The sequence below is a fragment of the Pongo pygmaeus genome, chromosome 5 (assembly GCF_028885625.2).
Source record: "Pongo pygmaeus isolate AG05252 chromosome 5, NHGRI_mPonPyg2-v2.0_pri, whole genome shotgun sequence".
NCBI lineage: Eukaryota > Metazoa > Chordata > Mammalia > Primates > Hominidae > Pongo > Pongo pygmaeus.
In genome coordinates this window covers 47,998,747-48,020,536 of record NC_072378.2, presented here as the reverse complement: position 1 = coordinate 48,020,536, position 21,790 = coordinate 47,998,747, and the positions used below count along the sequence as shown (strand labels likewise).

The window sequence follows — 21,790 nt, the reverse complement described above, 5'->3', positions numbered from 1 at the left end:
AGAAATTATTATCTCAGTTTCAGATGAAAAACCAGACTCAGAAAAGTTCAGTAAAAGTCATACAGGTCTAGAATTTTTAATGTTTTTGGTTTACTATTTATTCTTGTATTTGGAAATTGAAGTAATATAATTTTCATCATACTCTGAAATACACAAATGCTAAAGTTAACAAAAAATAACCAATAAAGGTTGACACAACTGGCAATAAAATCCTTTATTATTAATTTTTCTTTTTGAGAGAGAAGCATGCTTTTAAATACAGCACCTGTAAACAAGTTAGTGAAGTATATATACTATTTTGAGATTCCCCCTTTCAATTTTTTTTTTTTTTTTTGGAATGTTAGGTTACAACATCAACTGCATTACATAATAGTTATTGAAAGCAAGTCAAGGTAAAATTTTATAGCCAAAAATATTCATAGCAGCAACTTTTAAAATATGATTTTATTAAATCAAGTCATTGCACTTGGTCATTTTATTGCTACAGCAAAACAAGGCCTTTACATTAGAATACTTCTCATTTCTGATTTAACTGATTGTCTCATTCTGCTCATACATTTCAAGTTTAAATGCAAGCATAAGATGTTTATCAACAAATCTAGAGAGCACTTGGATTTTTTATTTTTCTGTGATCACAGTAAGGAGCATAAAAAAAGAGTATCTTCTGTTACACAAGGCCTGTTCTCTCTTTACATCTTCAGACTTAAATTCTGTAGAAGGTAACAGCTTTGTATTAAGACAGAAGCTTAGTGGTCACAAACAAAAAATAACACTGAAATACAATTCGGAAATTAATGATACTGTGTGTCTCAAAGCATACCTGAACTATACATTCACTAATAATTTGGCAATGAGATTCCATGCTGTTCAACTTTTGTCTTTTATACTCACACGTAGAAAAAAAGTTCATGATTTACCCCAAGGTTATTATTAAATATCATTTTGTGATATGAACTTTAGTAACAGAAATTAATAACATTTCCCATACCAACAGCAAGGAGTAAATTGCTAGAATAAAGGAATCATTTTTCCCATCAGGCCTGGGTTTGTTTGGTTTTCTTTACTATTTTATCAAGGACAGAAAGGTAAGAGTATTTCAGTTACTTTTCTATTCTGACTGAGGAGGACACAAGCAAAAACTTTAAATACATTTCCATGTTCATAAGCATCTTGATTTTATGTACTAGTGAGAAAATGACCAACAAAAACTTTAAGAACAGCCTGAAATCTGCTGGAAACTTCCCTCATCCCATTGTTAGGGTGACCAAGGATCACTTCAATAGATTTTCAGATGAGAAAGCTGGAGGATAATTTCTAGGATTACAATATTTTTATTTTACCTAAGGTTGGTCATTAAAAGAAAGATTTAATTTATTTAAAAAGAAGAAAATAATTCATTTGACTAGTCATTTAAATCTATTCTATTTAACAGAAGAGGAGGGAACAATTTTGTTCAGTAGTGACCTCATTAGAAGAGCCCATTTTGAAGAGTTCTAATGTATGTTCTCAGTATATAATTAGCATTCCCCCAAACCCCTAATGTAAGTTGTAAATTAAACATTATGTTGTTTACTGGCATTTCTATTTTCTACTTCAGTTCTCTTTATTTGAAACATGACAAAATTTCATTTACATAAGATTTCTACATTATAAGATTAAAATTTAAAGGAAAAATATTGGTTTGGTGGTTTAAACTAAAAAAAATGGAAGCATGATCATTGGTACTCAAAAATCTGACACTCATTTGTGATATAATAAAGCATAAAACAATTTTTTTGCAAATAAAAAATTTCAAATTTTAAAAATTTAAATAAACCCACTTGCGTTTTTAGATGTTACCTACAGATAGAACATTTTAAAGCATTCAACTGTTCATAAGTCACTCTGAAGAAACAACTAATTCATCCATTCTGTGAAAATGTATTTTAAATATGTTCAACTATATTTGGTTTTAAATAAGCTGTAATGTTATATTTTATGACATACTAACATTCTTTATAAAGTTTGTACCTAAATAATAGTTCAAAATATCTCCATGAGTTAGTTTGGTCTATTAGGTAAATTATACATCATAAAACCTGAGTATTTACAAGTTAACTTGTCAAAATAGGAAACCTCACACTGAAGTTCTGAAAAGCTTTGGGTTTTGTTTTCCTATTACCATTATTAAAAGTCAGAAGGAGAAGCATGAAGAACTAAGTGGCAAGACAATGAGAAATATTGAGGCTGTAAAATAAGCAGAAAAGTACAGCAACAGGCTGGTGTTTACATATTTTATATGTGCTGTAGTTTCTAGGCACAAGTTAAGGGTTAAATTAACAGTTTTAGATTCTTCAGACCTAACAAATTTAAAATACAGTTCATATTTCCCCAAATGTTTAACAATCCAACATATTTTAACTAAGTTCCTTTTATGACTCCTATAGTGCAAGCAACATAAAATATTCTAAAAGTTGATGAAATTATTTTGATTATTCATTAGTTCTTACTATATGCATGGGTGAGTAATCTGGTTTATATAGCTAGGAAACTCCTATTTCATCACCCAAAATATAAACAGCATTGCAGACAAACAGGCACAACAGTGTAACCTTGGGTAAGAGGATAAAAGTAAAAATATATATACACACACACACACACACACACACACACACACACACACACATACAAACACAGTTTATATCCCTTATGCATTATGGAAAAAGTAGTGACTATAGTTACTAAAAAGCTGATCTGTCCCTCTCAAATAGTATATCTTACAGATTACTTGTAAATATATCACCATATTTATAGTATAGATCTCTTTAAAAATAATACAAGTTTCAATAAAAAAACTACTGTGCACATTCTTATTTATATATATTCAGTAGTATTTTCAAGCAAACAATTTTTTAAAAAGTGTTTGCAATCCCAGCACAGTTAAGAAATAAGGCCTCTTTTTCTTCATATTGGCAAAACAAAATATATATATATATAAAAATTCACCCTCACTCTACTTTTCTATAGATATTACACTTCATTTGCTCATATTTATCACAACACCAGAATTCACAATTTTTAAGTAACAAGTCAGCTGAAGTTCATAGTGTTGCTTCCGAATCCCTGGAACATTATGAACACCAGGTCCACACCACTCAAGAAGACACAACAGCTTTTTTCAGCTTCTCTATTTCCATCTAAAACAAAAAACATAAATTGAGCAAACATAAAATATCCTTAGTTTAGTAGTTTATTTTACTCTATGTCATTAAGATGTGATCATACTTTCAAGCCTTCAGATTTTTTTTTCCAGACCTAAAATCCAGTTTCCCATGCTATAATTTGGTTGAATAAAGTTTCAACAGTACAATGCAAGTTCCTAAATGGCAGTTACAATAAGAAAAAAGCAATTATAGCCCTTTCAGCCACAACAATGTTAAGTCATGTGAGCATTTAAAATTAAATGCTGTAAAAAAAAAAAAAATCAGTCAGTCCTACAAAGAACAAAAGAATCCTTGAAACCAAATTAAGAAATGTACATGTATCTATAATTAAACAAAGGATACATTAAACAACAGTAAAAAGAATAAAGACCTGTTTAGTTCCATGTTTTTCACTAATTATACTTAATTATAATTATTGTTAAATCACTTGACTTGGTTTCAATTTACTTATCTGTAACCAGTATACACTACATTAAATATCTTAAAGCCCAGGAATATATCTAAGATTCAGTCAAGGTGCTTGATATAGTTCCACCTTTAGGCAGAAGGCATTCTTCACTTAACGGAAATTCATAACTTAAGGAATTTATGAAGAAGGAAATCAGTTCATTAAGTTTGCACAATAACTACACAGAGTTATTCAATACTGACATATTCAAATGGTTAAGTTGAGGCTCAAAGACATTAAACAGGATGCCAATGTTCTACACTAACAAGTGACACAGGACTTGTCATGGTAAGATTTAGGGCTTGAAAGCCCGCAGTTTTTATACTGATTTCTCTTCTCAATTCTATAACATTTTGATCATCTTTAACCTTTCACTGCATGAGGAAATATATAGGCCTTGCCTTATCCTGATGGCATCACCTTCCTCAAGAGTGCACATAAACAATACATGCTTTGGCTAGCTTCGACAAACAGTACATTATTAAATGATTAGGACTTTGCCATAGTCAAAAAGTATAATTTTTATATGTTCACAATCTCCTAAAGGATTATAACTACTCAAGAACCATTTATTAATTTCAGGATCTTCCTTGATATGATTCTCTAAATATTATGATGATTAGCTCAATGTTTTAGCAGCACTGGACTACAAGCCTGTCTTCAATTTGGATTGAGACGATAGCTTTCATTGTCAGCCCCATCTGTTATTAAAGTCTTTATTCCAAAGATACAGAAAGCGGTAAGAAAAACAAACTGGTAGAAGAGGGAGTAGGGAGTGTGAAGGCTACTACTGCATGCATAATCAGCAATACTTCTTGTAAACTGCTATTTGTGACATACATTTAGTTATCACTGGACAGGGATCATCATCGCGGACAGGAGGCAAGACTAGATTGCAGCTCCAGACAGAACAGCATGCGGAGACTCGCATTGTGAATTTTAGCTCCAGATCGACTGCAAGAACAAACCAGCAATCCCGAGAGGACCCACAGACCCTCTGAAGAAAGCGGATTGCTCTTGCAGGACCTGGGAAACACCCCAAATACTGTGTGTGTCCCAACTGCGGAAGTGAGAAAGGGAGACCCTCCTCTCCCAAACACACACCCCCCACTGGAGAAACTGAAGGTCTGTTTGCAGAAGTTTCCAACTTCACCTGGATCTGACTCAATTTAGAGAGCCGAGCAAAATACAGGGGGATAGAGGAGGCAGCTGAAAGGCCCTGGAAGCTTGCTGAGTCCCCAAGCAGGCCATTCCTGCCTGGCACCACAGGGATCCATAGGGAGGGTGGCCAGAGGAGCAGGGGGTAAAACTCCACGGGGAGAAGGAAATCTCTAGCTAAACTTTGTAACAATTTGAACGGGGCGAGAGACCTCCTGGCCACAACTCTGGGTAGGGCGGCAAATCCGGCTTGCAGACTCCACAGGCGAGGGAAGAACCAAGCCCTTTTCTTTCACAGCTAGAAGGCAGGTAGCCTGGGGCAAGTTTTCAAGCCCATCTCGCCCACCGTCTGGAAACAGGGCTGTTGGGGGAGGTACGGTGGGATTGAGACTGGTCCTTCAGTTTGCGTGGGAGCTGGGTGAGGCCTGTGACTGCCAGCTTTCCCCTACTTCCCTGACAACCAGCATGATTCAGCATAGGCAGCCATATTCCTCCTAGCTACACAACTCCAGTGACCTGGCAATCTCACCTTCATCCCCAACAGCAGCCACAGCAAGACCCACCCAAGAAGAGCGTGAGCTCAGACATGCCTAGCCCTGCCCCAACCTGATGGTCCTTCCCTACCCACCCTGGCAGCGGAAGACTAAGGGCATATAATCTTGGGAGTTCTACGGCCCCACCCACTGCTGGTCCCTCTCCATACTACCACAGCTGATGCTTGCTGGAAAACGCCACCTCCCGGCAAGAGGCCAACCAGCACAAAAATACAGCATTAAACCACCAAAGCTAAGAACCCTAACGGAGTCCACTGTACCCCCCTGCCGGCCACCTCCACTGGAACAGGCACTGGTATCCACGGCTGGGACCCCCATAGACACTTCACATGACAAGAGTCTCTGCAGACAACCCCCAGTACCAGCCTGGAGCCTGGTAGAATCATTGGGTGGCTAGACCTAGAAGAAAGACAAGCATCACTGCGGTTCGGTTTACAGTAAGCCACATCTGTAGGAAAAGGGGGAGAGTACTATATCAAGGGAACACCCCGTGGGACAAAAGAATCTGAAGAACAGGGGACAAAACAATCTGAAGAACAGTCTTCAGCCCTAGACCTTCCCTCTGACAGAGCCTACCCAAACGAGAAGGAACTAGAAAACCAACCCTGGTAATATGACAAAACAAGGCTCTTCAACACCCTCAAAAAAATCACACTAGTTCACCAGCAATGGATCCAAACCAAGAATAAATCCCTGATTTACCTGAAAAAGAATTCAGGAGGTTAGTCATTAAGCTAATCAGGGAGGCACCAGAGAAAGGTGAAGACCAATGCAAGAAAATCCAAAAAATGATACAAGAAGTGAAGGGAGAAATATTCAAGGAAATAGACAGCTTAAAGAAAAAAACAATCAAAAATTCAGGAAACTTTGGACACACTTTTAGAAATGCAAAATGCTCTAGAAAGTCTCAGCAATAGAACTGAACAAGTAGAAGAAAAAAATTCAGAGTTCGAAGACAAGGTCTTAGAATTAACCCAATCCAACAAATGCAAAGAAAAAAGAATAAGAAAATATGAACCAAGCCTCCAGGAAGTCTGGGATTATGTTAAACAACCAAACCTAAGAATAACCGGTGTTCCCTGAGGAAGAAGAGAAATCTAAAAGCTTGGAAACATATTTGGGGGAATAATCGAGGAAAACTTCCCTGGCCTTGCTAGAGTCCTAGACATCCAAATACACGAAGCACAAAGAAAACACCTGGGAAATTCATCGCAAAAAGATCATCACCTGGGCACATTGTCATCGGGTTATCCAAAGCTAAGATGAAGGAAACAATCATAGGAGCTGTCAGACAGAAGCACCAGGTAACCTATAAAGGAGAACCTATCAGATTAACAGCAATTTCTCAACAGAAACCCTACAAGTTAGAAGGGATTCGGGCCCTATCTTCAGCCTCCTCAAAGAAAACAATTAGCCAAGAATTTTGTATCCAACAAAACTAAGCCTCATACATGAAGGAAAGATACAGTCTTTTTCAGACAAATGCTGAGAGAATTAGCCATTATCAAGCCACCACTGCAAGAACTGCTAAAAGTTGCTCTAAATCTTGAAACAAATCCTAGAAGCACATCAAAACAGAACCACTTTAAAGCATAAATCACATAGGAACTATAAAACAAAACTACAAGTTAAAAAGCAAAAACAAAAAACAAAAAAAAAAACAAAGTACACAGGCAACAAAGAGCACAATGAATGCAACGGTACCTCACATTTCAATATTAACATTGAATATAAATGGTCTACATGCTCCACTTAAAAGATACAGAACTCCAGAATGGATAAGAACTCACCAACCAACCATCTGCTGTCTTCAGGGGACTCACTTAACATATAAGGACTCACATAAACTTCAAGTAAAGGGGTGGAAAAAGGCATTTCATACAAATGGAAACCAAAAGCAAGCAGGGGTAGCTATTACATCAGACAAAACAAACTTTAAAGCAACATCAGTTAAAAGAGACAAAGACGGACATAATAGAATGGTAAAAGGCCTTGTCCAACAGTAAAATATCACAATCCTAAACATATATGCACCTAACACTGTGGGTCCCAAATTTATAAAACAATTACTAATAGACCTAAGAAATGAGATTAGACAGCAACACAGTAATAGTCAGGGACTTCAATACTCCACTGACAACATTAGACACGTCATCAAGACAGAAAGTCAACAAAGAAACAAATTACTTAAACTATACCTTAGAACAAATAGACTTAACAGATATATACAGAATATTTCATCCAACAACCGCAGAATACACATTGTATTCAACAGCATAAGATAGACCATATAATAGGCCATAAAACGAGCCTCAATAAATTTAAGAAAACTGAAATATATCAAGCACTCTCTCAGACCACAGTATAATAAAATGGGAAATCAAGTCCAAAAGGAACGTTCAAAACCAGACAAATACATGGAAATTAAATAACATACTCCTGAACAAGCACTGGGTCAAAAATGAAATCAAGATGGAAATTAAAAAATTATTCAAACTGAACGACAATAATGACACAACCTACCAAAAGCTCTGGGATACAGCAAAGGCAGTGCTAAGAGAAAACTTAATCACCCTAAACGCCTACATCAGAAAGACTGAAAGAGCACAAACTGACACTCTAAGGTCACGCCTCAAGGAACTGGAGAAACAAGAACAAACCAAACCCAACCCAGCAGAAGAAAGGAAATAACCAGGATCAGAGCAGAACTAAATGAAACTGAAACAACAACAAAAAAATACAAAAGATAAATGAAACAAAAACCTGGTTCTTTGAAAAGATAAATAAAATTTATAGACCATTAGCAAGATTAACCAAGAAAAGAAGAGAGAAAATCCAAATAACCTAAGAAACGAAACAGGAGATATTACAACTGACACCACAGAAATACAAAAGATCATTCAAGGGTACTATGAACATCATTATGCACATAAACTAGAAAACCTAGAAGAGATGGATGAATTTCTGGAAAAATACAACCCTCCTAGATTAAATCAGGAAGAATTAGAGATCCTGAACAGGCCAATAACAAGCAGCGAATTTGAAATGGTAATTTAAAAATTACCAACAAAAAAAAGCCCAGGACCAGATGGATTCACAGCAGAATTCTACCAGACATTCAAAGAAGAATGGGTACCAATCCTTTCGACACTATTCCACAAAACAGAGAAAGAAGGAACCCTCCCTAATTCATTCTATGAAGCCAGCATCACCCTAATACCAAAACCAGAAAAGATCGTAACCAAAAACGAAAACTACAGACCAGTATCTTTGATGAACATAGATGTTAAAATCCTTAACAAAATACTAGCTAACCAAATCCGACAACATATCAAAAAGATAATCCACCATGATCAAGTGGGTTTCATACCAGGGATGCAGGGATGGTTTAACATACACAAGTCAATAAATGTAATATACCACATAAACAGAATTAAAAACAAAAATAACATATCATCTCAATAGATGCAGAAAAAAATTCGACAAAATCCAGCATCCCTTTATGATTAAAACTCTCAGCAAAATTGGCATACAAGGGATATACCTCAACGTAATAAAAGCTATCTATGACAAACCCACAACCAACATAATACTGAATGGGGAAAAGTTGAAAGCATTCCCTCTGAGAACTGAAATAGGACAAGGATGTCTGCTCTCACCACTCCTCTTCAACATAGTACTGGAAGTCCTAGCCAGAGCAATTAGAGCAGAGAAATAAATAAAGCGCATCCAAATCAATAAAGAGGAAGTCAAACTGTCATTGTTTGCTGACGATACAATCATTTACCTTGAAAACCCTAAAGACTCCTTCAGAAAGCTCCTAGAACTGATAAAACAATTCAGCAAAGTTTCAGGTATAAGATTAATGTACACAAATCAGTAGCTCTTCTATACACCAACAACAACCAAGCAGAGAATCAAATCAAGAACTCAACCCCTTTTACAGTATCTGCAAAAAAATAAAATAAAATACTTAGGAATACACCTAACCAAGGAGTCAAAAGACCTCTACAAGGAAAACTACAAAACACTGCTGAAAGAAATCACAGATGGCACAAATGAAAACACATCCCATGCTCGTGGATGGGTAGAATCAATATTGTGAAAATGACCATACTGTCAAAAGCCATGTACAAATTCAAGGCAATTCCCGTCAAAATACCACCATCATTCTTCACAGAATTGGAAAAAACAATTCTAAAATTCATAAGGAACCAAAAAAAGAGCCCGCATAGGCAAAGCAAGACTAAGGAAAAAGAACAAATCTGGAGGCATCACACTACCTGAGTTTAAACTATACTATAAGGCCACGGTCACCAAAACAGCATGGTACTGGTATAAATATAGGCACATAGATCAATGGAACAGAGAACTCAGAAATAAACCCAAATACTTACAGCCAACTGATCTTCGACAAAGCAAACAAAAACATAAAGGACACCCCTTTCAACAAATGGTGCTGGCATAATTGGCTAGCCACACGTAGGAGAATGAAACTGGATCCTCATCTTTCACCTTATACCGAAATCAACTCAAGATGGATTAAGGACTTAAACCTAAGACCTGAAACTATAAAAATCTTGAAGATAACAACAGAAAAACCCTTCTAGTTATTGGCATAGGCAAGGATTTCGTGACCAAAAACCCAAAAGCAAATGCAGTGAAAACAAAGATAAATAGCTGAGACCTAATTAAAGAGCTTTTGCATGGCAAATGGAACAGTCAACAGAGTAAACAGACAACCCACAGAGTGGGAGGAAATCTTCACAATCTATACATCTGACAAAGGACTAATATCCAGAATCTACACAAACCCTAACAAATCAGTAAGAAAAAACAATCCCATCAAAAAGTGAGCTAAGTTCATGAACAGACAATCCTCAAAAGAAGATGTGCAAATGGCCAACAAACATATGAAGAAATGCTCAACATCACTAATGATCAGGGAAATGTAAATCAAAACCACAATGCGATACCACCTTACTCCTGCAAGAATGGCCATAATCAAAAAATCAAAAAACAGTAGATGTTGGCATGGATGAGGTGATCAGGCAACACTTCTACACTGCTGCTGGGAATGTAAACTAGTACAGCCACTATAGAAAACAGTGCAGAGATTCCTTTAAGAACTAAAAGTAGAACCACCATTTGATCCAGCAATCCCACTACTGGGTATCTACCCAGAGGAAAAGAAGTAATTATTCAAAAAAGATACTTGCACACACATGTTTACAGCAGCAAGACTCACAATAGCAAAATCATGGAACCAACCCAAATGCCCATCAATCAACAAATGGATAAAGAAACTGTGATATATATGATGGAATACTACTTAGTCATAAAAAGGAATGAATTAACAGCATCTGCAGTGACCTGCATGAAATTGGAGACTATTATTCTAATGAAGTAACTCAGGAATGGAAAATCAAACATTGTATGTTCTCATGGACTTGTGGGAGCTAAGCTATGAGGAAGCAAAGGCATAAGAATGATACAACAGACTTTGGGGACTTGAAGACTGGGAAGGGGGCGAGGGATAAAAGACTATGAATATGGTGCAGTATATACTGCTCAGGTGATGGGTGCACCAAAATCTCACAAATCACCACTAAAGAACTTACTCATGTAACCAAATACCACCTGTACCCCAATAATGTATGGAAAAAAATTAGTTATCGGGCAAATACATTGCTAGAGTTTCTCTTTTAGTACTTGTATGTTCATTGTTCATTTTTAGTGAACATTATAATACTGTATAATGTTAACATTATAGTAAAGTACTACTTTTAATCTTTGGAGAAACATCTTTCTTCTTTAAATAAATTATTCTAAAACTTTAGTGCCTTAGGTGTGCTTTTACAAATACGTGGTAAAACTGTACCCATAACAAAAGAAAAAATATATTTGTAATACAAGTCAGTGAGAGGCAAAGTAACAGCTGACTTTGCTAGAAAAATAAAATCATATTAAATTATCCAAAAGAGAAACAATTTGACTCTTGTCATAATTTTTATGGTGAATTAAGTCAGATATACAAATTTAACACTATTAAGTTCCTCTTATTTGTCTCATTATCTTATTTTCATGTAGGAATATAAACATGTATACATAAAATGTAAGAAAAAAGTCAAAAAACGCTTAAAAATTTCTCAATTTCTACCACGTTACATGCTGCGAATTTAAGATATATTTTTAAAATGTACACTTTCATTAATTTGTCAATAATTTATTAGATATCTAATATGTATACAGCATTGTGTTAGGAGCTATGAGCAAAGATTAAAAAAACATGGATCCTACCCAAACAACCTTACAGTCTCAAAGACAGGTAGAATAAGTACATACCCTAACAGTGAAAATATAGGAAGTTATTATATATACATCTCTTACAAAACTACAAGTCTTACAAATTTGGAAGAAGACTACTCTTTTTTTTTGAGACAGTCTCGTTCTGCCAGCCAGGCTGGAGTGCAGTGGCATGATCTCGGCTCACAGCAACCTCTGCCTCCTGGGTTCAAGTGATTCTTCTCATGCCTCAGCCTCTCTAGTAGCTGGGATTACAGGTGTGTACCACCACGCCCAGCTAATTTTTATATTTTTTAGTAGAAACAAGGTTTCGCCATGTTGGCCAGGCTGGTCTCAAACTCCTGACCTCAGGTGATCCACCCGTCTTGGCCTTCCAAAGCGCTGGGATTACAGGTGTGAGCCACCGTGCCCGGCCACTAAATTACTTTTAAACAGAGACAGAATAATATCAATTTAATGAAGGTAATTGTTTGAGCAGGGCCTTGAGAATCTGTAGAATGTGGGCATTACAAGGTGAGGAAAAAGGACAATCCAAGAAAACACAGTAAGAATAAAAATTTGGACTCATCAATTGTAAGAGGCACAATGGAGAATCAGCAAGTAAACAAAGAAAGATAGCTAGGACCAAAATATAAAAACACCTCATATAGTAAGTTGTTGGAACTTTATTCAGCATGTAACGGAAAGCTCTTGAAAGCACTCCATGAAGGAAAGGTTAATCTGACATAAGAATCAGAGTACTCAAGAAAGCTAAGCAGAAGATAATAAGCATCAGAACAAGATAGATACAGTGGGGATAAAGACATAAAGATTAGGAGGTAAAGCTAATAGGACTAAAAGTGAATGGAACTAGAAGAGAACTATGTACAAAGTACCATGTCTATATGACTATATGGGCAACAGAAATTATCAACAGAAACGAGAAATCAAAAGATTTGATTTTCCTTTCCGGGAAAGGAAGATGATAAATTTAACTGGGGACATGCTAAATCTAAGTTCATGATGAAACATCCAGGGGGAACTAACAGCCAGAAATACAGGATACAAGCTGGGAAAATACAAATTTGATTTAGAGGGGAGAGGCACTAGAGCTAATCATTAGATTCGTGAGTATAGATGAATTCAAAATGTGAATGCTCAAACAGAAAAGCCAATGATACCAGTGAAGGAATATTTACATTTAGGTTACAAGGAAGGAAGAGGAAGGCCAGGCATGGTGGCTCATACCTTTAATCCCACCACTTTCGGAGGCCAAAGTGGGAGTATCACTTGAGGCCAGGAGTTCAAGATCAACCTGGGCAACATGGTGAGAACCAGTCTCTACAAAAAACGGAAAAATTAACCAGGCATGAAAGTGCATGCCTGTAGTCTCAGCTACTTGGGAGGCTGAGGTGGGAGGATCACTTGATTCCAGGAGTTTGAGGTTTCAGTGAGCTATGATTGTGTCACTGTACTCTAGCCTGGGTGACAGAGTGACTCCCTGTCTCTAAAAACAAAATTTAAAAAGTAAAAAAAGAAGGAAGAGGAGATGGAGAAGTTAGAGACAACAGGATGTGTAGTATCATCTAAACCAAGACAAACCTTTGACAGGGTGGCAATGGTAAAAAATGTAATCTGTTGCAGGAACTGAAGAAGAGATCCTGAATTTGGCATCAGTAAACCTAACCTAAGATGCAAGGGGTTACAGACTGAATTGAAGGTGAAAAATCAGAGACCACAAAAGTAGACTTTTTTTAAGAGGATGGCGGTTGTTTTCATATTTCAACAAATGAACCTCAAGTGAAAAGAGAAAGTAACTGCAGCACATCAAGAAGGCAGCTAGACCTAAATGGGGGCTATTCTTTGATTCTGAATAATGGAAAAAGTCAAGTATTTTCATGCAAAGTAGTAAAGTTGCCAATAGAGGATAATGTTGGAAATAAGGATAAAATAAAGTCTGATAATTTACAAAGTACTTTCACATAAATTATCTCAACTAAAGCTAAAGGAGGTGAAGTGACTTGCCTAAGTTCACACAGTATAATTTAATCCCGAAGTGCAAAGGTTCTGAAGATTGGTTGCTTCTGTTAAAAACATCTTTAAGGCCAGGTGTAGTGGCTCATGCCTATAATCCCAGTAGTTTGGAGGACCATGGCAGGTGGATCACCTGAGGTCAGGAGTTTGAGACCAGCCTGGCCAACATGGCAAAACCCCATCTCTATTAAAAATACAAAAAAATTAGCTGGGTGTGGCGGCACATGCCTATAGTCCTAGCTACTCAGGAGGCTGAGGCAGGAGAACTGCTTGAACCTGGGAGGTGGTGGTTGCAGTGAGCCAAGATCGCACCACTGCACTCCAGCCTGGGTAACAGAGCAACACTTCATCTCAAAAAAAAAGGCCAGGCGCGGTGGCTCACGCCTGCAATTCCAGCACTTTGGGAGGCTGAGGTGGGCAAATCACGAGGTCAGGAGATCAAGACCATCCTGGCTTACACGGTGAAACCCCATCTCTACTAAAAATACAAAAATAAAACTAGCCAGGTGTGGTGGCAGGCGCCTGTAGTCCTAGCTACTCTGGAGGCCGAGGTGGGAGAACGGCGTGAACTCAGGAGGTGGAGCTTGCAGTCAGCCGAGTTCGTACCACTGCTTAAAAAAAATTAATAAGTAAAATAAAATAAATAAAAATTAAAATTAAATTTCAGCTCCATTGCTGTTACTTAATCATTGATACGATTTGCATCTGTGTCCCCACCAAATCTCAGATTAAAAGTAATCCCCAGTGTTGGAGGTGGGGCCAGGTGAGAGGTATTTGGATCATGGGGTGTTTGGATGATCCATGTTTGGATCATCCCCTTCATGATGAGTAAGTTCACACAAGATCTGGTTGTTTAAAAGTGCGTGGCCCCTCCCACTCTCTCTCTTACTCCCTCTCTCGCCACGTGAACTGTGTGCTCCTACTTCACCTTTCACCATGAGTAAAAGCTCCCTGAGGCCTCCCCAGAAGCTGAGCAGATGCAGGAACCATGCTTCTTCCTATACAGCCTGTAGAACCGTGAGCCAATTAAATTTCTTTTCTTTATAAATTATCCAGTCTCAGGTATTTCTTTATAGCAATGCAAGAGTAGCCTAACACTATCATTCCAAACCCTACTTTTTTCCATAATAGGAACAATAATCCTTACATGTTGTTATGTGTGTCTAATGAGATAATGTGCAGAAAATGCTAAGCCTAACTAATACACAGTTTAAAACAAAAAAGTTAGTTGATTCTCAGGATAAGAGCCAAGGTTTTCCAACTGCAAGTCCCCAATTCTCTCTTGTTCTACAAACTGCTGACAAAAGAAATAGGGTAAGTAACAAGGCAGACTAAAAAACAGAAGGGAGTATGAAATACTTAAACAATGGGAAGATTCTCTAAAAGAAGGTAGGATACAACTTTCTCTGAGATATGCAGAAAGAATAATGCAAATGAAGATAAACATTAGTGAAGGAGAAAAAGAGAGCTAAGAAAGATAAAGGAAATAGTCGAAACTGCCAAGCACCGGTGGAGAATTAAGATAAACTCTTAAGTTTAAAATGGGAGGCAGTGAATCTACAGCCATATGTCACCACCACCAGTCCTGTCCCTGAGCAAAGAAAGAATGAAAATAGCTTAACTGCACAGAAGAGAGAACTACAGGGATACCTCGTTTTATTGTACTTTGTTTTGCTGTGCTTCACAGATACTGCATTGTCTACAATCAAAGGCTTGTGGTAATCCTGTGTTGAGCAACTCTGTTGATGCCATTTTTCCAACAATATGTGATCACTTTGTATCACTGTGTCACATTTTGACAATTTTCACAATATTTCAAATGTTTTCACTGTAATTATATATGTTATGGTGATTTGTGACCAGTGATCTTTGATGTTAATATTGCAATTGTTCTGGCACCCATATAAAACAGCAAACTTAATTGATAAATGTCATGTGTGTTCTAACTGCTACACTGATCAGCCTTTCTTCTGACTCTCTCCCCCTCTACTTGGCCTTCCTTATTATCTGAGACAGAACAGGCCTAATAATAAAATTAGGCCAATTAATAACCCGAAAATGGTCTCTAAGTGTTCAAGCGAAAGAAATAATCACATCCCTCTCACATTAAATAAAAAGTTACAAATGACTAAGCTCAGAGAGGAAGGCAATGTTGAAAGCCACAGCAGGTCAAGAGATTGGCCTCTTGCCCCAAACAGCCAAGTTTTGATTGCAAAGGAAAAGTTCTTGAAGAAAATTAAAAGTGCTACTGCAGTGAACATATGAATAATAAGAAAGCTTAACAGCCTTATTGTTGATATGAAGGAAAGTTTGAGTGGTCTAGATAGAAGATATAACCAACTGTATCATTTCCTTAAGCCAAAGCCTAATCCAGAGTGAGGCCCTAACACTCTTCAATTCTTTGAAGGCCCAACAGAGGTGAGGAAGCAGCAGAGGAAAAGTATGAAGGTAGCAGAGTCTGGTTCATGTGGTTTAAGAAGCCATCTCCATGACATAAAAGTGGAAGGTAAAGCAAGTGCTAATGTAGAAGCTGCAGCAAGTTATCCAGAAGATCTAGCTAAGATGGGAGTTGGCTACAGGAAACAAATTTTCAAAGGAGGTAAAACAGCCTTCTATTGAAAGAAGATATCATCTAGGACTTCCATAACTAGAGAGAAGTCAATGCCTGGCTTCAAATCTTCAAAGGACAGGCTGACTCTTGTTAGGTGAATGCAGCTGGTGGATTTAATGGAAACCATCACTTCTTTACCATTCTGAAAATCCTTGGCTCTTAAGAATTATGCTAAATCTACTCTGCCTATGCTCTATAAATGGAACAACAAAGCCTGGATAACAGCACATCTGTTTACAGCACGATTTACTGAATATTTTAAGCCCACAGTTGAGACCTACTGCTCAGGGGAAAAAAAAAAAAAAAAAGGATTATTTTTAAAATATGAACGCTCACTGACAATGTCCTTAGTCACCCAAGAACTCTGATGGAAATGAACAAGGAGATTAATGTTCCTTTCATGTCTGCTAACACAACATCCATTCTGTAGCCCATGAATCTGGGAGACATTTAGACTTTCAATTCTTATTATTTAAGATACACATTTTGGAAAGCTATAGCTGCCATAGATAGTGATTCCTCTGACAAATGTAGGCAAATAAACTGAAAACCTTTTGGAAAAAATTCATCAGTTTAGATGCCATGAGGAATATTCACGATTCATAAGAGAAAGTCAAAATGTCGATATTTTGGAAGATGATTCCAACTCCCAGGGAGGACTTTGAGGATTGAAGACTTCAGTGGAGAAAATAACTGAAGATGTGGTAAAATCAGCAAGACAATGAGAATTAAAAGTGGATCGAACTTGAACAGATGAGGAGCTGCTTCTTTTGGATCAGCAAAGAAAGTAGTTTTGTGAGGTGGAATCTACTGTTGGTGAAGATCCTGTAAATATTGCGGAAATAACAAAGGATTTACAAAATGTAAACTTAGTTGATAAAGCAGAGGCAGGGTTTAAGAGGACTGACTCCAATTTCAAAAGAATACCCTTGCCACTAATTAATTCCACTAATATCTGTCCCACCCTCTGGTAACCATCCTTCTGTTCTCTATCTCTATGAGTTCAATTGTTTTAATTTTTTTTAGCTCCCACAAATAAATGGGAACATGCAGTTTGTCTTTCTGTGCCTGGCTTAACATAATGACCTCCAGTTCCATCCATGTTGTTGCAAATGACAGAATCTCATTCTTTTTTTGTGACTGAATAGTAGTCCATTGTGTGTATGTCCAACTGAAGTAGTATAGCATAATTTGTACAGGAACCAATTACCCAGTTAGGTTGGGAAAAACATGTCCAGTTTATGCTCACTAAACTCTCAATGCTGGAAGAAATGAATTACCTCTAGATTACTTCTCATTGCCTTCTCTTCTTCCAAATCTTTTCGCAGTTTTTCCAGTTCTTTCCTAAAAACAAAGTACTTATTACGGTTAAGTCTTTCGATTAAATAATTTATTTGACTAATGTTTACAGGCTTTTTGTTACCTAACCTACCAGTTCATGGGAAAAACTTTTTAAGGGCAATAGTAATGTTAATTAAGAAAAATGTAAGATTCTCTAGTTAGAATGGTTCAATATAACAGTTAAAAATTCAGCAAAACCAAGACAAATCTGAGATCAAGAAATCAAGCAAATTCAGAGAAGCTCATGAAGACAGAAATAATATCTAACCTTTAGAAGAAATTTTCTATATTCAGCTATCATACATTTTCCAGGTTGGAAAACTCAAAGCCCAAGCAATTTGGTAAAATGAATATCAACACATCACAATACAAGGCAAGTTAACAGTTTATCTGATAAGATAACCTAGACTTTGAATTTCTTTCTCTATTTTTAAAAATTAAATACCACATTAAAATCCAAAAACCAAACAAATTAAAAACTCTAGACAATAGTATCTCCTCCTTAACTCATGTTTTCACCGTCCCGTGTTCCCTTCTAATCTTTCTGTATAGTTGTTCTTTTTTCTATAGCTTTAAGTGAATATTCAATATTATGCCTTCTCACAAATTTTAAACCATTTTCATGCTGCTAAAATTTTCATATTTGTAATTGTGATTTGGTATTCAAATATCCAGGTTTTCTGTTTGGCTGATTCATTATTCTGGGGACAGAAGGAGTGGGAGGAATCGAGGAATGACACAGAAGGAATGGGAGGAATATGTTAGTATATCAAATTTCTAAATCAAAAGTATGGACATTTTCAGTCTCAACAAATACTTGAAAAATTCTTGAGAATATTGTAGAAATAACAGCTTGAAAAAGTAAAAAAGAAAAAATTCATGAACAAAAAATACATAAGGAAGGAATTTTAAATTTATATAATGTTTCAAAACTAACTTCTTAGCAATAATTTCTTAGTGATATCTAAGCTATAAAGATGTACTATTATAAGAGTAAAGCGAAAACCTCTGAACTCCAAGTCAAGTAAAGAAATAAAATATTACCAGTACCTTGGATATCCCAAAAAGCGACCCTCTTTCCTTAATCCTATTTCCCCCCTCTCTTCCATAGAAAAAGTTTTATAGTATTTATTATTATTTATTTGTTGTTCTAATTTTGCCACATGCACATACATTCCTAAAATAATATATTTTCTGGTTTGGTATGCTTTTCAACTTTATACAAATGAAATATACTGATTGCGTGTATGCTTCTGACCTGCTCCCTCCTCTCAATGTTTAGATTAATTAATATTGATGTTGAAACTTACTTTTATTGTTGTATGCTGTGTAGTATTTCTCTATTAATATATCAATAGTATTTATCCCTTCTCCTGCTGATGCAAGTTTTTTAGACATTAAAAAAAAAAACCTGCCATTCAGTTTCACTTTTCCAGAGAAACTCAAGATATTGAAAATACCCTTTGGAAAGACTTCTAAAATGTTTTATATTTAAAAATATATATATATATATCTATATAGATATAGATATAGATATAGATATATAGATATATAGATATATAAATCAGAAATATTTTATCCGTTCTAGAGCTAATTTAAGAGCACCTACAGGCAATATGTATATGAAAAATAGGACATGGTATAAAAAATGTAAAACAAAATCAAATCAGGAGACTTCTCTAACTGGTACATGGGTGGTGATGAATAAATATTTACTGGACAAGTAAACTTACAGCTTATAATGTGCATGTTGCAGAATCTACTAAAAGAATCTTTCAAAACAGATAAACTGAAGGATTCCAAGAAATACCATCATGTATTAAATTATAAACTCCTCTATATACATAATATATAAAACATATATTTTTAAGTAGTCATTCAAGATACATTTTTTGTTTCTAAGAAATACCTGTGAAAGTGTTCTGCAAACTCCAAATACCTTATACTGTTAATCTCAATATTATTTTTAATAAGATTCCTAGGCCAACTTAAAATTGGAAAAGAAATGATAAAATCAGGCTCAGAGGGAACACAGCCTCTGGCCGTAACTTTTACGTTTTATTTTTATTTTTTGTTCTTTTATACTTTTTATTTGGCCATAACTTTTATACCATATTCCAAGAAATCTTTTTAGAAGGGAATTTGAAGACAAGGGATGAGCACCCTCACTCTCAATTCAATTAGATTAACTGCTTTTTAAAAAATCTGTTTTACCTACTGAGCTTTTGTAGAATTATGCTTAAAATGTCAACAAGTTTTAAAATTCAAATACTAGTAGGTTATAGAAAACATCTCTAAACCAACAGATAATATGGGTTTGAGTTCTAGCTCTGTCATTTAACAACTGTGTGATCTTGGATAAATAACTTTATCTCTATAAACTTTCATTTCTTCATTTAAAAAGCCGGAGGGGGAGCTCACCTATAATAGGTGATCTTGTAAATTTGTTTTAGCTCTAAAAAGTCCCTAACTTTCAACTAGGGTATGTCTCAACATATACCATATCAAAAAATTTTCAGAGTTAAGGGAAGGGTTTTAGAGATCACCTATCCCAACACACTCATTTTATAAATGTCCAACTCAACCTCACAGAAACAGTGATCAAATCCTCTGAAATGATCAAATCCTCTGAAAACTAAGTTAACTATATGTATACACAACCAGATCCAAAATACAATATTTTTCCTAGTAGTTTAAAAACGAATCATATCTGACCAGAAGATTTCTAGCCTAAAATTATGGTTACGTATGCACGTTTTCCACAATCCAGCTACTAGAATAACTTCACCAATTTAACTTTTTTGCCAAAAAGAGAAAAGGACTGTTAATGAAAATTTCTTTGAAAATATACTTGCTCATACCAGAGACATTTTTGAGACAGGGTCTTGGTTTTGTTGCCCAGGCTGGAGTGCACTGGCATGTTCACAGCTCACTGCAGCCTTGACTTCCCAGGCTCAAGAGATCCTCCCACCTCAGCCTCTTGAGTAGCTGGGACTACAGGGATGTGCCACCAAGCCTGGCTTTTTCTTTTCTTTTCTTTCTTTTTTTTTTTTTGCAAAGATGGGGTTTTGCCATGTCATCCAGGCTGGTCTCGAACTCCTGGACTCAAGCAATCCTCCAACCTTGGTCTCCCAAAGTGCTGGGATTACAGGCGTGAACTACCACACACCCAGCCACAGATTAGATTTTTACTTAATATGGTTTAAAAAAATTCTGTATGCATGGGTTAAGTAGTACTCATAGGAGGAAAGAAGGGCTACTTACCCGTGATCCTTTTTCAGTGCTTCTACAATGCACAACAATTCAATAATCTGGGCTCTAAGTTCATCCAGGGAATTTTTTTTCACATCATCTGTTTCCACTTTAGCTTTGATTTCTAATGGAGTCAGGAAAGCAGTTGTATTTGCTTTAGAAGCACTGGAAGGTGTTGAAAGGTACACAGATGGCTGAAAACATTAAAAAAAAAAAAAAAAATTCTGATTTTATTTAATCTTATATTTACGTTCAAAAGATTTTTACAGCAAGAAGAAAAACAATTAAGTACTTCAAGATAAATGGCAAATTTGGAAATTCAAAAGCAATTTGATGTTCACAACTGGAAAAATCACCAGACAACTAAAGAATAAATTTGTAATCATTAGTGGTTTTTGTAGGAAATGACAATTTTCTTAAGAGAAGAAAAAAGGAAGAAAGAAAAATCCATCAAATGTATATTATGGATGGTTTGCCTAGTGAAACAGGAGCAAGAATGTAACAGCATTATAAAGGTATTACTTTGATCTTCCATATTCAATACTTATTGTTTGGAATGTCCAAAGAGCTTCACTTAAAAGTAATTGTGAACAATTTAATAGGTTCAGGAAGAGTCACCAAAATGAGTCCATAGCCTGACACCCCTTAACTATTTCACTAAAAAAATAGAAAGTCACTTTAATAAAATTTCAATAGACTGCTGACAGCTGAGAGAATCAGATTAAGTGTATTTAATAAATTGGAAAGGCTGACAAAAATGCCCTGAAATGAAATCGAGAAATAATTTGGGAGGAAACCTAAATGATCTTCTTAAATGTGTGTCAGTTGTGGTGAAACTATGTTAAAATTAAAATGGTAAAAATTTTGACAAGACACCTAACACATGTAACAGATGAAAGGATCC

At 36.0% G+C, this 21,790-nt stretch overlaps 1 protein-coding gene across 3 annotated transcripts in view; it reads right to left on the bottom strand.

Annotated features, from left to right (window-relative positions):
* Positions 1-276: 276 nt before the first annotated feature.
* CD2AP (CD2 associated protein) overlaps positions 277-21,790 on the bottom strand; it is a 150,921-nt gene continuing 129,407 nt past the window's right edge. For 2 of the 3 annotated variants that reach the window (XM_054491073.2, XM_054491074.2), the window contains exons 16-18: positions 20,899-21,080; positions 17,574-17,637; positions 277-3,176 (exon numbers count right to left, since the gene is read on the bottom strand). In XM_054491073.2, the coding sequence (XP_054347048.1) occupies positions 3,135-3,176; positions 17,574-17,637; positions 20,899-21,080 (288 nt within the window). In that variant the 3' untranslated portion in view covers positions 277-3,134. The remainder of the gene's footprint in view (positions 3,177-17,573; positions 17,638-20,898; positions 21,081-21,790) is intronic. The other variant, XM_054491075.2, reaches the window with a different exon arrangement.